The sequence below is a fragment of the Aulostomus chinensis genome, chromosome 22 (genome assembly GCF_037954235.1).
Source record: "Aulostomus chinensis isolate RoL2024-O1b breed Wild chromosome 22, RoL_Achi_v1.0, whole genome shotgun sequence".
Taxonomy (NCBI): Eukaryota; Metazoa; Chordata; class Actinopteri; order Syngnathiformes; family Aulostomidae; genus Aulostomus; species Aulostomus chinensis.
Window position 1 is genome coordinate 7,623,332 of NC_141341.1, and position 18,167 is coordinate 7,641,498.

General features: G+C 42.1%; 1 protein-coding gene across 1 annotated transcript; it reads left to right on the forward strand.

Moving 5' to 3' along the window:
• Positions 1-111: 111 nt before the first annotated feature.
• On the forward strand, positions 112-13,165 carry laptm4b (lysosomal protein transmembrane 4 beta). The gene is made up of 7 exons (XM_086193281.1): positions 112-407; positions 2,132-2,249; positions 4,412-4,485; positions 4,568-4,690; positions 5,699-5,797; positions 8,640-8,735; positions 11,211-13,165. The coding sequence occupies exons 1-7, from the start codon at positions 315-317 to the stop codon at positions 11,283-11,285; spliced, it is 678 nt and encodes a 225-aa protein (XP_086049407.1). The 5' UTR covers positions 112-314; the 3' UTR covers positions 11,286-13,165.
• Positions 13,166-18,167: the final 5,002 nt, after the last annotated feature.

Below are 18,167 nucleotides of genomic sequence, written 5' to 3' on the forward strand. Positions count from 1 at the left end.
TCCGAGCACCTCGCGTCTATCCCCGTCATTACCAGCCGTCCTCTTCCTCCTCCTCCTCCTCCGCGGATCCCACTCAGAAAAAAAAATCCTCCGCGGGTCACGTGACTCTGGGATGAGCCAGATTAACGGCTCTGTGCTGGCGAGGAGTCCACTCGCAGAAACGGACGAACACCCTCACCACAGCACGAGCTGAACGCGGCGGCTCTGACACTGAGGACACCCACCGAACCTTGTTGGTTTCAACATCGGAGTCTTGAGTCAAGAATTCCTGGCAGCATTCATGTTATAGCTGGACCCTCGGAGAAGGATAAACGATGATTTCACCGTGGGACCGGTGGTACTCGACGAGTTGCTGCCTCTGCTGCCATGTACGGACGGGCACCATCATTCTGGGAATATGGTATATGGTAAATCAGTTTATTTATTTATTTATTTGATTCAGCCTAATGTCAAGTCCAAATGACGAGGAATGTGTTTATAAATGTGAAATATGTCATGAAATATTGAATAAACATCAAGTATGGTGAAGTTAGCCAGCTAGCTACATTTGCTGCCTTTCATTTGTTTTCGTCACTCTTTTTTTTTTTTTTTGATTGGCCATTTTAATGATTTGATTATTAGGGGGATTATTAGTTTGAGAATTAATAATCGATATTTAGAAGGAGGTGTTCTGTGTTGGGCTGTTTTGATTTACTCGTTCAAATCAAAGATGTAATTTGAAGCATTTTCAATGGCGGAATATTGACATTCCTTCGTCGCTGCTTCATTTTAATTGAGCTGGATTGGTAATCCCCCATCCTGCCCTTTGCTATTTGAATCATCCTAGATTTGCACTGGTGAGGTTAAATATAGTTAGTCTCGGTTTGTACCTATGGGATAACCTGAAGTTTTAAACATAGTGCGGTACTTAAGCCTGGAAAATCCCCGACCTTTAGTAACGTAAACCCCCATTCTCCTTTTGACCCCACTACGACGCGGGTCTACGTTATGTATTCAGATCCAGTCAAATCGAAATGGCTGTAATTTATATAAGACACCTTTTTAACAGTTATTTATGTATTTGTAGAACTCAAGTATGTTTCCCTCATCCTGCTGGTTGACATTTATAATTAGTTTAACAATAAAAATATGACAAATCTGTACTTGCTCTGTATTATCAGATGTTTTTTTTTTAAATGTCATTCTATATAATAGAGATGCACCAACCCACATTTTTTTTACCATTTCCAATCCAATACTCATCTGATATTTATTCCAATATTGAGCCTATTTTCTCAACTACACTGATGATTGTTGTTGGTGTTGGCTTCATCAGGCTGCAGCAAACACGTTATTTTTTAAAATGCAATGCACATGATTCTATTTAAAACAAGAAACGGTTTACACCAATGTAGGGCCACTGGTAACGTGTCAGGACTGCATTAGTCACCCTTGTGTCCATCATTGTCTGCTAGGTTGTTGTTATTACTGCATTGCACTTGGGGATATTTATGCAGGTGTATTGTCCACTTCTGGCATACCGTATAATTTACTGTGACTTATTTGCAGTACTTGTATTAAGCTTTCAGACAAAATAGAACCTCTCACCCACTGTTGCAGTTTACCAAATAGCATTTTAGACTTGGATGTGAATGAAGCTTTGAACTCAAGAAAGAACTGATTAAAATTTAGTTGTCAGAGCTCAAGGTCAGGGGCGGCGTGGCTCAGAGGTAGATTGGCTGTCTAGCAGCCGAAGGGTCGATCCTCACTTCCCCAAGTGACCATGTTAAAGTATCCTTGAGCAAGATACTGAGCCCCTAATAGCACTTGATGGTCCTGCGATGGACTGGTGACCTGTCCAGGGTGGATCCCACCTCTCACCCAATGTCAGCTGGGATAGGCTCCACCCCCCCCCCCCCGCAACCCTTAACACGATAAGCTGTATAGAAAATGGATGGAAGATCAAGGTCATTTTGTCCTCCAAAAACAATTTGTTAGTTATAATGCGAGTAAAATGAAACCTGTCTCTCTAACGTTACACTGAAGAATAGTCAATTATCCTGAAAATTTGTATCGTATTTTTATTGACCAGAGAATAGACTGAGGAGTGACTTCAGGCTGACGTGTCGTATTGATTTTGTTTCCTCCACAGCTCATCAATGCGGTGGTCTTACTCATTTTGTTGTCAGCTCTCAATGACCCTGTTCAGTACCGCTACCACCTTACCAGCTCCGAGCTGGGAACTGACATCGACGTCATGGACGATGCAAGTGAGTGCAGCTTCTTCACTCATTCTTGTCGTGTTAGTCTTTCCATAAACTGCATGAATATTATGATACATTACTAGTACAGCCCTGATGGAAGCCTTTATGGTCTTAAAGTCCATTAATCCTCCATGGAAACCTTCATGGTCTCATATGTTTGCCAAGCTCCTCGTCACTCTCTTTTCTCCGTTAAGTATTTTGCATCAAGTACATAGAATAACTTGAAAACAGGCTTCTTCTTTCTCTCCAGCTGTCTCTGAAGCATAGGACACAAACATCCCACATGTTTAGGTGTTGAAAAACAGACAAAATTAGCATCTCACCCCGGGCTAGTCAGCAGAGGCTTTTATCGCCTTGCGAGGAAGTAATCTTGGCCTATGTATGTGGCATAAAGGCTTTTTAAATGTCTTACCATATTGAGTGCCTCAGGTTTATCTTTTTAATAATTATACTGGATTATATTGAATCTCCTCAGGGATAATGAGCATTAAACTGACATTAAGGGGCCACTGATAGTGCCAAATTCTTTAAATAATCAGATCAGCAATTTGATTTCTCTTATAATGTTTGACTCATAATTGTTTACAATATTTCTTGTTCTGGTACATACGACAGTGTTGTAAATATTTGTCTGAGTCCCACTCAAAACACTACATTTTTGTCTTGTATCTTGATGTTAGCAGTTGATGTATGACAATAAAAAGGACATATTTAATGTGGTGGTCGCTTTGCTTGTAAGGTAATGTGTAGTGCATAACTTCAGAGCACCCTATTAGACTTTGAACAGACAGAGCTTGAGCTTTATGTCAAAGAACTAAACTCAGTTTCGGCTAGTACCAGTATTATAAAGATGTGACTCTGAGCTGTGGCAGAGAGAGCTCATTAAAATGATCGGCATGTCCATATAGCCCCAGCGCCTCTCCCTTCTGCCCTTCACTTTTTTTCCCCCCAGAATGCTGCTCTCAGCACAGACATAGCTGAGTAGGCTCAGCTACATAGAGAACAAGTCAGAGTCAGTGCATCCCCTCTAGCAGCTATCGTCGTCATCATCATCATCATCATCATCATCATCATCATCATCATCACAGTCGCCTCTAGAACAACACAGCCCACTGGCTGCTCGGATGGAAAACGAATGCTCTTCTTCTCCATCAGATTAAAACGCTGTCTTGACTGGCTCCCAGGTTTCCATCAGCTCAGACAGTTGTTGCACGTATGCAACATGCCAGTCAAAGCATTTGGAAAGGGGGTGGGGCCTCACTGGTGGTTTGTTTATTTATTTATTTATTCTATCGTCAGGTGTCAATAGCGGCAACATTCATATCTATAGATATAACATTTAAAATTCACATCTATGGATGATGTGTGCTGGGGGGTCAAGGTGAGTGCATGAATTGTTTATTTATAGTGTGTTATCATGCATGCCTTTGTGTGTGTGGTGAGAGATTAAGATGGCGGGGTATCATCACTCCCTGGATCTTAACACAGTATCAGTGCTGACATAATACTGCTGCTGAGTGGAAGGAAACACCAACGGTCATATTGAGGTTTCATTCAGTTTGTTTTGAGAGGAGCTGCTCCAATTGATGATGAATGAACGAACTGAGTGATTTTTTTTCAATCAAATATATCAAACATCTGGCATATTTTGTGCACCTCTCATACCAGTAAATTTTTGACAAACCTGAGCAATTACCAGTTCCAGGAGTTGATGGATTTGCTCCCTGTGGGTCAGACTAAATCAGGGGCTAAAAAAAAGTTCTATAAGAGTGTAAGGAAAAAAAATCAGTGTAAAAGAACATCTCATGAATGAGACCAAATGTCCACAATCAGGTGATTCCGGTTTGCCAGTCGGTCTCATGTGGAACACCAGGTAACTTTTTCCTAACAGCACACTGTCTCATCCGTCACTTCTGACCCCTATGTTTTGATAGAAGAGGGGTGTTGGGTTCTATCACAGTTGGCACCTCTTGCATAACAATTGCCCACGTGCTGATCATGTTTTGTCCAAGGCAGATTAAGCGCTAAAAATAGTAAGATTACTTAAGGTGTTTTGCAAAATCCATGTCCCCATAAACATGTTGGGATTACATCAGTAGATTCCAGTGAAATTATATATTTGCTGCTGCAATATCTCTTCTTCATATTGCTCTGTTTTCTCCCTGCAGATATCTGCATAGCCACTGCCATATCCCTACTCATGATTCTTATATGTGGCATGGCAACATACGGTGCTTACAAGGTAAAGGAACAAGCAATAGCAATGACAAAGCTATCTACATGAAACCATGATTTCTCAAGGATTTTTGATCTCTCCCAAATAGCAACATGCTGCATGGATCATTCCATTCTTCTGCTACCAAATCTTTGACTTTGCCCTTAACACACTGGTAGCCATAAGTGTGGTGGTTTACCCCAACACGGTGCAGGACTACCTCCAGCAGCTGGTGAGGACTGTTGCCCTTCATCTCCAACACATACTTCTTTTTATTACACTTCCTTTTTTTTGTTCTTGAAGGCCCCATGAAAGGAAAAATGAATGTTACCAGTTTTAATCTTGTGTTAATGTTGCAGTTATTCTTTATTTACTCAACATGTTTGTTTGTTTTTCTATTTCGTATTGTAGCACCAAAATCACTGTCTTTTCTCTTCTTGAAAAAAAAAAATGTTTTTGTGTCGATTGAAAATGCTTTCTTGGACTTCTGTGTCCCTCCCCCATCCATCAGTGCTGGATAAACTGCAGCCCCAGATTACTACTTCCTGTAGACGGTTGATGAATTGTTCAGACTCTCACACAACCCTGGGGAAATTGAATGACTGTCAGAACTCGACCCATTTGGTCTGTTATCTTTTGGAAGGTCTGGAAGTGCCGTGTGATTAAATTATTTATTCACATTCAAGTTAGCGGAGTGCAAACGAAGGCAGCCAGTTCAGCTAGTGCAAGTGATCACAGTCACCTCTATCAGCTAATGTAAAGACCAGTGCTGTCTCTGAAAAAACTCCCCATCGCCTCTTGTTTCTACCAGAAACTTGGACATGCAGACACCTTGATAGCTGTCTGACGTTCTTTTTACAGAGCCTTAAATGAAATCACAGCATTTAAAGCACAAATCATTTAATTCAGGAAAAGACTTTTCAAGCTAAGGTTGTTATTGGTGCTAAACCGTTGGGTGTGAGGGCTTCACCAGAGCATCTGTTGAGTAACACTGCTGAACAAGAGGCTTTCAGTGAGAACAGGCCACCCAGGCATGAAGACCAGTCTTAGTTATGTAGATTAGCTTTCCGTTTCAGACCTCATGCGTGTTAAAGCACACAAAGGCCACGTTTTCTGATTTGAAAAAAGCCACTTTCTTATTTTCAGTCTTACATTGGCCCTCACTGATACTTGTTTCACACCTGAAATGTCTTTTACTCCATGTGTGTCTCTTTTGCTTTTTTTTCCCCCTCCCTTGCAGCCGGGGACATTCCCGTACAAAGAGGACATAATGTCCACCAACAACTTGTGCCTAGTCTTTGCAGTCCTCCTCTTCATTGGCTGCATCCTCTCCTTCAAGGTGAGATTAGAGTTTTCTGAACACTCCAAAGTCTCCTAATCTGTTGTAAATGATTAGCAATGATACGTAAACAGCAAAATGTGCTAAATGGTGTCTAAGCATAGGCGTTTTAGCCGTTCTGTACCATTATATATTACCATTATACTATCGCACGTTGTGTCAGGTAACACACACTCAGTGAACATTGCTCACGCCGAACTGTACATTCAGCCTTTTTATACATTTGTTCATCATGTAGCAATGTGATGAAGCTAATTAAATGTCACGCTGAGCACATCTCATTATAATCCATGTGGCACGTGTAATGAACTTTTCACTGTTCTTGGTGAGATTATGACACAGTCAGAGAGCAGCGTAACAACAGGAAACCAACTCCTGTCAAGCTAATTCCACCTTAATGCATGGCTGATTCTCCAGACGCAGCGATACTCTGGGGCTGGGAGATGTCATGGGACATGAAGCTGCAGTCATCTGTACAATCAGATCAAGTTGTTTCTCCTCCAAGCTCAAATTGGAAACTTCTGGGTAGATCCGGTTTTATGATGTAAGGCAGCCACTGGAGGACATGAGCAGAGGAGTCCTAACACGCAGCTTTGTTACGCACAGTTGTCTAACTGCTAATTGGTGTAAAAAGACACTCTTGGCTCAAGCTGCCTCCCTTAGCATCACCTGTTCACATCCCTGTCTGTCCATCATTCTCTTCCCCTTTCTCTCTTCATCTCTGCCTCTCTCTTTCCTTCTGCATCTGTCTTCCTCCATTATCTACACTAATCTCGCGATACGATACAATACACGATATTCGGCTCATGATACGATACATATCACGATATTCAGCTCACGGTATAATTCGATACACTTCCATCCTTCTCTGAAAGATTTTAAAGGGACAAAGTCATTTTGGTGACATCTTGTGAGTGTTCCATTGACTTGGATTGAATTGAACTGAAAGCATCAATTACACAGTATATGGCTCTGACTGGCAGCTTGCAAATGCTGGACAAAACAAATCAAATATCTGGTTAGAAAATTAGTTTAATTTATTAAAACTGAGTGCAAATTGTAGCTTGCAAGCTTTTGAAAAGCAAAGTGAACAATGGAGAGTTTAAGTGCAGCAAGTGTTCTTTGGCAGCTTTTTTAGCTTGATACTGAACATATGAGGTAGCTGCTAGCCAGTCTAGCCACCAGGTTAACTAAAAATAAACCATGGTAGCCAATAATTCAATTCGCGGGTGACTATTGCATAGCGGGGCTCCATCACGTTCACCATGCGCCTAAAGCCTGTGTTTTCCACCACCGAATAAGATCTCAAATCCTAACAAAGTAGGCAATGGACTGTAATTTTCTGCGACCTCTGTGAAGAAGATGGAACTTGTGGCAACCACCACCGTCACTGTCCAGCGTGGTTTGTTCCGGGTCGGGCAGCAGCTGCTTGGGCTCGGTCTCAGTTAGCATTCCCTTGTCCGGGTGATGACGTTTTAGGTGGGCTCGCAGGTTGGTGGTATTTCCAGATTACTGAACGTTCGTGTGACACAGTTTGCAAACCGCCATACTCGCAATCGCGCACAGCTTGCACATTCTCTCTTTTTAAGAACTTTATTAAACAGAAAACTTGAGTAAGCTTGGACATTGTCAGCGCACAAGAAAATCTATGCAGCTCAAAGACTCTGTGAGTGACAGGTGTCCAGCCAATGATACGATTGGTTCACTTAGACTATGCAGCCAATCATAGCACTGGCAAAATTGTTCAACCCTAGTCATGAGGTAACATGTTGTGATTTGGGGCTAGACAAATAAAATTGACTTGACTGGCACATGAATGCATGTCTAAACCAAGGAATAACTTAGCATTGTTGATCCCAAAGTCAGTGGGATTTTTGAATTGGTTTTCAGTTAAATGCCTGAAATAAGTGCCTCCCATTCTCTCTAGCTTAAGAAATTTTTATCATTTGTTTCATGGCATAAAATACATTGGTAAATATTAAGACTTGTGAATTTTGAAGGTTGATGTGTCTTTAAAATAGCAGTTGCTAACGTGGGGCTAAACAATACTACAACAGTTTTTGCAGGCAATAAATCTCATCATGGATAAGCAAAGTGAAAAGGTAGTGGTGAGAGGCTCATGCATCATTTGGCTGAACATAAACTTTTGTTTGTCACACAGCAAATGAATGTATGCTGACCTCTGAGTTGGCCGGCAGAAATACTTCATCCATCCTTCTGGTCAAACCAGTGGAAAAGTGTCAAACATTTTGTACTTGTACACAGCTGGGCGGGGCTTTATTGGCATGGTTGGTCAGATGACCCTGCAGTCGTCTTCTTAGCCTCAACTCAACTTGTTTGCATTCTAAAAGCAAGTCATTCAGTTGGGTTTGAGAACAAATGATTTGAATTAGTAACCACAGTAACACAGTGATGTCAGTGCCCAGTTGTGACTGGTTGGTACTGGTTAGGCCAACCTGAGTGTGGGGTGTGTAGGTCACCTCGGCAGATGGTGCAGTGATTGGCTTGCAGGTTGACTGGTTTGCTGGTTGGTCCGCTGCTCTTAGTGCTGGCAGGGAAATGGACTCAGCATGCCACTCTCACACATTCTCAATGAACCTCCTGTTCCCTGGCCAAGTCAGACAAATGTAAACCTCAGTACACGCATTCTGAGGCAAGAGACTTGAGGCTGATGAGTTGCCATGGCTACCGTGCCGGTTTAAGAACCAGAGGGGTAACCTTGTCCTGGAAAATGTCCGCCAGAGAATTAATCACATTATGATGTGTAGCTGTCCTCACCTTGATGGATGGAGGAGATCACCTTCAGTAATAGTAATAAAGTGTGTTCTTCCCCCCGTTTCAGGCCTACCTGATTGGCTGTGTGTGGAACTGCTACAGATATGTGAGCGGCAGAGGCACCACAGAGGTCCTGGTTTATGTCACCACCAACGACACTACGGTGAGTCCCCCCCCACCCTGCTGCTCCTCACCTCAAGGACATCCTAGATTATATACAGTAACACTAGGAACGTACCACATCAGCTCCCATGTCTGTGCTGTTAAACGTGAGTGACAGTTTGCCAGGTTTAACATTAGGTTGAATTTAAAGGTCTAGTTAAAACCTGGAACAGAAAATACAGGTTTTTCTGAAAGGGGACTTCTTGTGCTCATTTCCAGCTCTTTATTCATGATTTTCAGGGACTCCACTGTAGTAGCTTTATATGAGTCATAGTTTTAAAGAAATCACTCTATTATTATCTTTCACTGGTCCTTGATACGGCTCTGCAGATCACCCTCCATCTGAATAGACTGGTACCTTGTTCCTGCCCCCTTACTTTAAAATTCACTCTCTTCTGACTGGGTAACTTCCAGAAGCCTGTTGAGGGGAAGCACACACACACACACACACACACACACACACAAACACACACACACACACACACACCATTTAAAGACATCCAGCCAACATTTGAAACTCACGAATAACAGCTGGCTCTGACATTGTTATCACATATGTAGAGATGAAGGGCCTACAAATGCGTTGATGCTGCTGGTAGAAGTACAGGTACTACAAGTCGTCCTGAGGTGTGATTGGCAGTAACGTTTGTCCATCGTGCTCGTCCACTCAGTGTTGACTCATGGGAATTCTGAGAGGCTTTAGTGTAGTCACAGTTTCCATCTGTCTGATCGCTGTAATCCTCAACACTGATACATAAGACATTAATCTGTCTTCCAGCCACTGTCGTCACAGTACGTAGACCTTCGTCTGCCATTTTGTTGTCAAGGCTGTGACTTACAGCTCAGGTTTTTCACCTCGCGAAATAGATTCTCCAGGCTGGGAGAAGAAATCCAGTCCGTCTCATACTGTGTAACTGGTCACAAAATAGCCAATATCTGCTAAAGATACGTGAATTTTCTGCCAGGGAAAAAAAAAAATCATGTTTTTTTCACAAGATACAAGTTTTGAGATAAACTAACATATTTAGCATGAAAACGTAATTAATAAAGAACTTTTCAAACTTATTTTAGCTTCAGGTTTAATTTTCCATTGAAGTTTTCAAACAAGTTGAAGAAAAATAAAACTTGATAGAAGTATAGATAGAAGTATGAAAGGTAAAAAGAATACATTAAAGTAAATAAGAAATTGATGGATCGGCAGTAAAGTACATGTAGGTGATGTAGATGTTTTGTTTGTTTGTTGTTTATACATATAAAACAAAGACATAAGACAGTATTTCATATAATAATAGATAACATGCCTTTTTCATGAGCAAATAATATATATGTGTGTGTGTGTGTGTGTTTGTATATATATATATATATATGTGTGTGTGTGTGTGTGTGTATATATAAATATATATATATATATATATATATATATATATATATATATATATATATTTATATATATACAAACTAAAGAAATCAAACTAAGCAATCAAATATGAGACCAGAGTCATAAAAGAAACTTAATAAAAAGACAAGTAGGTCAAAGTAACGTGCAGACCTCAAGGGTAGAGAGGTTATTATTTAATTCCAACAAATATTTATAGCTCGTGGTTATAACAGGCTAAACTGTTGGCCTGAATAGAGCCCACATGGTTTTAGCAGTGCATTCTCTGGCTCCACACACAGTGAATGAATAGTCCTACATCTATTTTTACTATTGAAAAGCCTTCAGTGTATCTAAATGGCTTTTTACAGCTTCAAACATCGAGTACCCAGCTGCTTATCCGCGTGCGTTTATACGAATGCCATTAAAAGCCCCCCCTCCATCCGTCCGTCCCCCTCTCTTCTTCTGGACACGTTACATAATTGTCTGCTTGTCCGCTTCATTTCAAATCCTCGCTGTGATGTGTTCGCCGGGCCTCCCTGGCTGTTTCACAATTCCATCCCCTTGGAGCATATTCCCTCTCTCTCTCTCTCTCTTTCTCTCTCTCTCAATCTCCCCGAATTAGCAGCAGCAGCACTGGTTTTATAACACCATTTACAACAGTAGACCTCTGATAGAGAGAAGGCAATCTGGCTTAAGAGCAGGCATGTTGGTGGATGTTTTCCTTGCAGCCAGGCATGTCCTCTTCAGGGACACAATCCAGAGCGTCGCCAATCACGCCATTTACTACAGTGTGTGGTCCACTATTCTGAGAGTTCTCGTCTATGTAGAAATAAATATTAAAGTTGTCTTACGTAACTGAAGTATCAAACCTATTTTAAAAAGCTGCAAAACATTGTGAAGCTGAATGGAAGAATTAGAGCAGGAGTGTGAGCTCTCTATTTACATTGATTGCTGAGGGTATGAAGGACTTCATGAATGCATGAAGAGCAAGAATCTAGGTGGCTTGGGGAGTCTGGAAAGGTTTGATTGAAGTACTTTGAATGTTCTTGAAATGCAGTAGAAATACTAGTCTCACTTTGCTTTTCTGCTGGGTTTCAGGTTCTGCTGCCACCCTATGAGGAAGTGGTTGCCATCCCACCCAAGGAGCCCCCTCCCCAGTATATGGAAGCATGAGAGAAGTCCTCTGTGCTGGATCCTCTACCCCCACACACTCCACCCACCCATCCTTCCTACCAATGTTAGCTGGAGCTTGTTGGAAAGCAAGATGAAACAATGTCCTAGACGCTGGTTTCAGCTTGGATTCGTGACTCTGCCGACGTTAGATTAGAGCGACCTTGAACCAGTATCAACTCCTTCACACCTCCCTCTGTTATTGTGATGTATCTTCCTTCCCTCCCTTCTCCTCAAAGGACTCAATCGGCCCCCCAATCCTCCCTCTTGGCAGCTGCTGTCCCCCTGGCAGCATCGAAACTCTTGCACGCCCTGAACACTCTGTCCCCTCTCAATGTGCACTTTTCTTTGAGTTGGCCACCAACTGTTAACCCCCAATACTGTGAATCTCCCTCGTGGTCTGTGTGTAGAAACAAACTACCTGAAGATAAATAGAGAGAGAGGGAGAGAGAGAGCAGGAAAAGTGACATACGTGGTCAGTTATGCAAGAGCACTTTTCAGAAAATTCCCTCTTTGAATGTAACGTCGGGGTATTTTTGTATGACTTTTTTTGTATAATAGTGAAAACGGAGAGAGAGAAAAAAAAAAAAGAATTGACAAGGGAAAGCGTGACCTGTTATGATAAAATATCATCTGTTGTTCTGATTTGTGTACCTGACCGATAAAGTCTTCCTCTGTGTAACGACATGTCTGTACACCTTTTTAACCCATCGACTGCCAGTGTTCACCACTGAATTGAATCGGTCTATTCTGGCTTGCCTTCCTGCCTCAAAAGTTAAGAAAAGACAAGACATTCATGTGATCTTCCAGTGAAGCACTTAGACATTAGCAGGTTCACCGTGCACATCCATTACACACAACGCGAGGAAAGGAGTGAGTTCTGTTGGTCTCGCGTTCCCTGTGAAGCTGCAGTAGCATCGACTGTGTCTTTTTTGTTTCTTTCATGTGGATCATGGCGGTTTAGTTGAGCTGACTTAGCTGGACTGAGGGCATTTTCCTGTAAAGACTGCGTGACATGCTGCTGTACATGCAAACAGTGTGTGTGTGTGTGTGTGTGTGTTTGCTTGCCTGAGCATCTTTTGTGACATGATGATGTAACTCCTAGATCCTTTTTATCCATATTTCTTTTTGCACATGCAGTGATATCATGTTTAGATGTTTCCTGTGCTGGTGTCCTTTTTCAAATCGGCTATGAATGGGAATCAAAGCATCATTTTAGCTTAGCATAATAGCATAAAATCACTATATGGAGCTAGTTGAGCAGAAGCTTCTCCTGCCTGGAACTGTTTAGGTCACCGGTTGAACATTTTTAGAAATAATAATGCTAATAATTCCATTCTATCCAGTGATTCCTTAGTGTTCCATTTTATCGTTCAGACTATGCAACATGTGCTTCGACGACCCATTAGATTTATGAAGCTAGTTACCCACTTGATACTAACTGTAGTTCCTCATGTAGCCATTCGTGGGCCCCCGTCATTGTTGTCCTCGTGTGAATTATGACCAGATGCTTTTGCAAATCCAACAAAGCCGCAAAATGAAATTGCACTTTAAAGTCAGCGTGAGCTCACTGCAAACCGATTGTTTTATTCATTTTTACGGCGGCGAGCTGCAGCCAGCTCTCGTCTGGATGACTCAAGCTTCTGAGCTAAGAAACAAACGTCTAAATGTCTGTGAGGCCATGAAACTCGTGGAGGGGTTTTCAGTTGGGGTCAGAGGGGAGGTTTGTATCTGAAGCACGGATGTCCATCGCCTCAGTTTCTTCAAATCACTCAAGACTGTTCTTTGCTACTTGACATCATCACATCCTCTTGTTGGATCTTCATGAGCTCATGTCTTCAATTCTGAATAATAAAAAAACAAAATCAAATCGTGTCCGCCGCTTGTCCTTTTTTTGTTTAGACTGTTTTTGTGTGTTGCATTCTTGAAATTTAGCACAAATAAATTATGCTTGACAATATAAGCGAGCAAGCTCTAACATAACCTCTTTATTGATAATTACTGTATCATTTCCAAAATTTCTTCAGCGCAGTCCTTGCAAACAGCACAAATGTTGAGGCTTTTGCTCACGTGACCATGTAGTAGCCCGCCAGCTGCACAGCACTGTAACCCAGAGATGCGCCGCAGTACCACCACGACGTTGATGTCAGTAGGTCATTTCCTGTGGTGGTGGTGGTGGTGGTACTTGTTTTACTCAACTATTTCCTTCAATGATTTATGAGCTTTTCTAAATGTTAATAAAATTTAAAAAGTTACTGTTTCAAATTCACTATTTTGACGTGTTTTTTTTTTATCTGTAGAGAATGTGAATATCATATAAACCTTATTAGACATTGATAACTATCACCTATCAGCCAAATTAGTTATAAAATAAGAAAAAAAATTGACTGATCCCACAACTGGGAAAAACTCACACTCACTCGCAGCAGCTTAACAATACAGATAGGAAAAAAGAGTGAGTGATACATGGAAACTGTGAGAATGGATTACGATATAAAGGACCAAAAATGTAGAATATAAAATAAGCCCAAAACTAGGCATAAAAGATCTGTACATTATAGACATCTTTAACTTTTTACAGATTGAAGAAGAGATATGGACATGCACAGGTATAAACACGCTGAAGTACACTCATGGTGTCAGCACGTCAGATACCAGCCATAAATGATTCATCCCTATGAGGATACTGAAAGTAGTCAAACGATCAAGTAATTGACTGATTTGTATCGGGTGGGTTTTGTTTTGTTTGTTTTTTTCCTACTTTGACTCCTCTTCCATGATGAAGGCCTCTTTGGAGGCTTCACAGCCTTCCTCATGTAGATAATCTGATTTTTGGAGCTGAAACTCACATCGTGTTCATGCTTTTCAAATTACAGCCAGCCTGAGTTTTGTGAGTAGGCATCTTGGGAAGCGGCACAGATTAAAAGCATCATCAGCTGAAATTCAGCCCAGTGGCCTTTTGAAGGCTGGATTGACTCAAAGCCAAGTTGGTGTGAATTCCCTTCATTTAAATTCAGATATATTATTGTCTCTAGTGTTGAAAACACTAAGAATAAACTAGAACAGTCTGAGAAATATGGTGCCAACTTCCTGCAAATAGAACATCCTGAGTTGACGTTGGACAATTTCCAGAAACTTTTAAAAGTATGACAGTTCGGAAAAAAAAGTGAGTCAGGATTGATGTGCATGCATCCTGCAGCCCTTTGAGCTTTAGCATCCCTCTGTCACCCACTTGGGACAAACAAACTGGCAGATCAGCCAGGATTTACCCGTCTGCCTCAAAATGGAGGCTGGCATTACCTTGGGTCTGACTGGCGAGCAGACACAAACGTTCACCTACTTTCTGCTGCTGGGACGGGACGGGGAGGGACAAGTGGGTCACAATCTGTCTCTTTTCCTCTTTTCTTACCAAAATGTTTGTTGGATGCAGCGTGAGGGCAGTACAATGACATCAGATGTGGGGGAAAAAGAGATATTTATAAAAGAGGACACGAGAGCCAAAGGGTAGTTTTGCTAAATAAGCAGACATTATTTGACCTAGATAGAACTGTTAGTCTCCTCGGACATTTGGCCCCACAGTTTTATCAGAAACAACATACTGGGTACAATAGCCAACCACATGCTATTTATCTATTCATGCATCCAGGAAAGTCCAAATGAGATACAGTATTTCTTCAGCCAGGAGTCAGGTCAAGATGGCAGCTGAACAAAAAACAAATAATCCTAAAAGAACTCCGTATGAAAAATGAATACAAGGACGGCTAACATCTTAAATAATAAACACGTCCATATTTTTCAAGGACAGCTTAAAAAAAGCTAAATAGCATTAGACATTCAACAGATCAGAAGCTGAAACTCGTTAAAAGCGATGAAATTATTCCGTAAAAGAGGATTTTTACCTTTTTCAACATCATTTTCCAGAGTTCAAAATGTTTTATAGCTAGCAGAGCATGCAACAAACCCATGTACCAAATCTGTTAAGGTACAAAACAGTAAATGATAAATTTCTTTCTTTCTAGTATGGCGTCCCTGAGAGATGTGCAGGATCAATCATGTCATGTGTGAGAGTTCATCCACCGAGGGTTAATCAGCGTGAACTCATTATTTGGTTTGTTTGTTCACGTTAGAAACATTCCACATCAAATGTACTTCATAGACCAGCTGGCTTTAAGTCGTGTGGTTAAGAGTTTCATCATCACTGCGAACAGAAGTAAAAACCAGACAGGAACGGAGGCTCTCAACAGGCTGCAGGTTGTGCTCACGTGATAATACAAGTCTATTCATATGAAATATTGTCCTGTATTAGCATGCGTGCATGCGTGTGTGTGTGTGTGTGTGTGTGTGTGTGTTGGGGGGGGGGGCATCTGCTGCACACGATCGGCTCATCTGGGATGATTTCCCTCGATCTGATTGGGAATCAAGACAACGGCTTAGGGATGCAGTGACTGGAAAAACTGGGCCAAATCATGTGATGGATGGTGGGTGGTTTATGTCTCTGTAGAACAACACACACACACACACACGCGCACACGCACACACACACACACACAGAGCCAAAAAGAATGACACGTAGGATTAAAGTTTAACATCACATCATGCCGCTTCATGATTCCTACATTTGACTGGATGACCCCTGGTAGCTGTGGATGCTCAGGATCCATCCTGGGATAGAGGAGCAATGTATTCTACTGCATATATTCTATAGACGCAGTCAGCTGGAAGGGAGTTAATACATGAGTTTTGCAACAACTATATATATATGTATGTATGTATGTGTATATATATATATATGATTTATAAATGACTCTGAATTTCTAGTATAAGGAGTGTGCTGTCAGGGGAAATGATGTACTTACAGTATATGCGGGTTCATTATTTTAGAAGCTTCACGTGTGACCCTTGAAGAACCTGCTAAACAAATCACTTGACCTCAATCGACAGCTGAATTTGGGGGAGCAGAACGACCTTAGACTGGCTGCACATCAGCGCTCTGATTTTATTGGTTACTTGTAAAGCTTCTCATGTCGGACATAAGAATTACTGTTGGCCGGCTGTGCGCAGCCTGAGATCTGCGAGTCTTGCTCAGAAGAGGTTTGAACGCTTGCTCCATGTACAGATGATAGAAGTGAGGTCATTGGGGGAACCAAGAGGGAACGTTCAAAAAGAAATATTGAGTTTTTGTCTAATTTGACTAACAAGCCGGAGTTCAAGAAGCACCTCACAGCTGCATCTTTGTCCCATTCACCAGAGCCGGAGCTGTTACCATGGCAACATCTGACTTCTAAGCATTTCAGTTGATATCTCGGATGTCTGTCAGCTTCACTTCTACTTTGACTTGCGTTGCTGTTTTAACATATTGTTTCATCATAAAGAATGAGATTGAATATTGTTTCTCAGCAACTGGGTTAGGGCCTGGACAGGTCACCAGTCCATCGCAGGGCAAACACATAGAGACAGACAGACAACCATTCACACTCACAGTCACACCTACGGTCAATTTAGAGTATCAATCAGCCTCGTCCCCTCTTGATGTCTTTGGACTGTGGGAGGAAGCTGGAGTACCAGAGAGAACCCACACAGGAACAGGGAGAACATGGAGACTCCACACAGAAAGATCCCGTGATGGAGGTGGGACACGAACCCAGAACCTTCTTGCTGTGAGGCAACAGTGCTGACCACTGCACCACCCGCTAACATAACACATAATTAGTGGGGAAATTCTTGTTGCACAGACCCACAGAGTTCAAATAAACATGGTTGCTTTTTCACATATTCATGTAATTGCAGGGATCACGTCTGTACCAGGGAAATGTTGGACTGGGGGGGGGGGGGGGTGTCCTACTATCATCACACATCTGGCAGCAGTAGCAGACAAGAGCCTTGGATCTTCTTTACCCCCCCCCCCCCCCCAACACACAACCACGCTGCACCCCAGCCCCCACCAGTGACAGGACAGCAGAATCGTGGCAACCCTGTGACCTCGGCAGACATGATGCAGAGCCGAGTGAAAACAACATTCTGCCTTGCGGGGGTGAATGCAACTGTTTATCCGCTTCTTCAGTTACATAACTGAATGTATAACAGTTACTTGACTCGACAAAAACGGCGGGACGTGTTCGACACACCCACAAGCACTGATATTTCTTCCCCTGCTACAAATATATTGATCCAAGATGAAATGCAGCAGTGAAAATGTTTATCTCCTATCAGAAGTCAATGTTGACAAGAGTAGGCAGCAGGGGGACATTTTGATCTACTTTTCCTATATTAATAACAGGGATGACATCCAGTTCAACTGGGAAGGAGTGAAGCAACGGCTCAGTTCTGGTTTCTGAAGTGAATTCAATATTTTTTTTCTTGGTTTCACGGATGGAAATCAATCAACAGGCCGCCCACTTCATCCGTGTCGTCTTAGAAATTCATCAGCATACAAGGTCATATACAAGAGTGGTGTAACATCACCCGTAAAGCCTCTAATATCTCTGCGATCAGCCCGTCCTCACGCCGTCACAGCCAACAGCTAATACAGCAGACGCTCATCGGAGCTTTACGTAAGTGAGAAAAAACACGTTCTCAAAGATCTGTCGTTGCATAATTTGGACATTTGGCGGTGAGTTGAGGTGGATCCTGGCGGTTTGGAGTCAAACTGATAATCCTGTTGTCATGCTTTGTTTCACAAGACTCCGAAGAACAAATTGTTTAGGATTTTATCTCTAGACTTGATTCTGTTGGGTGATAATACAAAGAGAGCAGAGGAAATCCCTCACAGACCCGAGCCCGCTAAAGAGGAGCGGTAACCTCACGAAAACCCACCAGGACGGTGCTGCTCCCTCCTGGACACTCGCTGTAGCAACACCTGGCTGATTCAAACAAAGAGGCAGACCA

What these genes read in the sequence shown, in the direction of transcription:
- laptm4b (XM_086193281.1), top strand. Translation starts at nt 315, where the DNA reads ATGATTTCACCGTGGGACCGGTGGTACTCGACGAGTTGCTGCCTCTGC. An exon ending in GCTGCATCCTCTCCTTCAAG is followed by an intron (nt 5,798 to 8,639) that starts GTGAGATTAGAG and finishes CCCCCGTTTCAG; the next exon opens with GCCTACCTGATTGGCTGTGT. An exon ending in TCACCACCAACGACACTACG is followed by an intron (nt 8,736 to 11,210) that starts GTGAGTCCCCCC and finishes GCTGGGTTTCAG; the next exon opens with GTTCTGCTGCCACCCTATGA.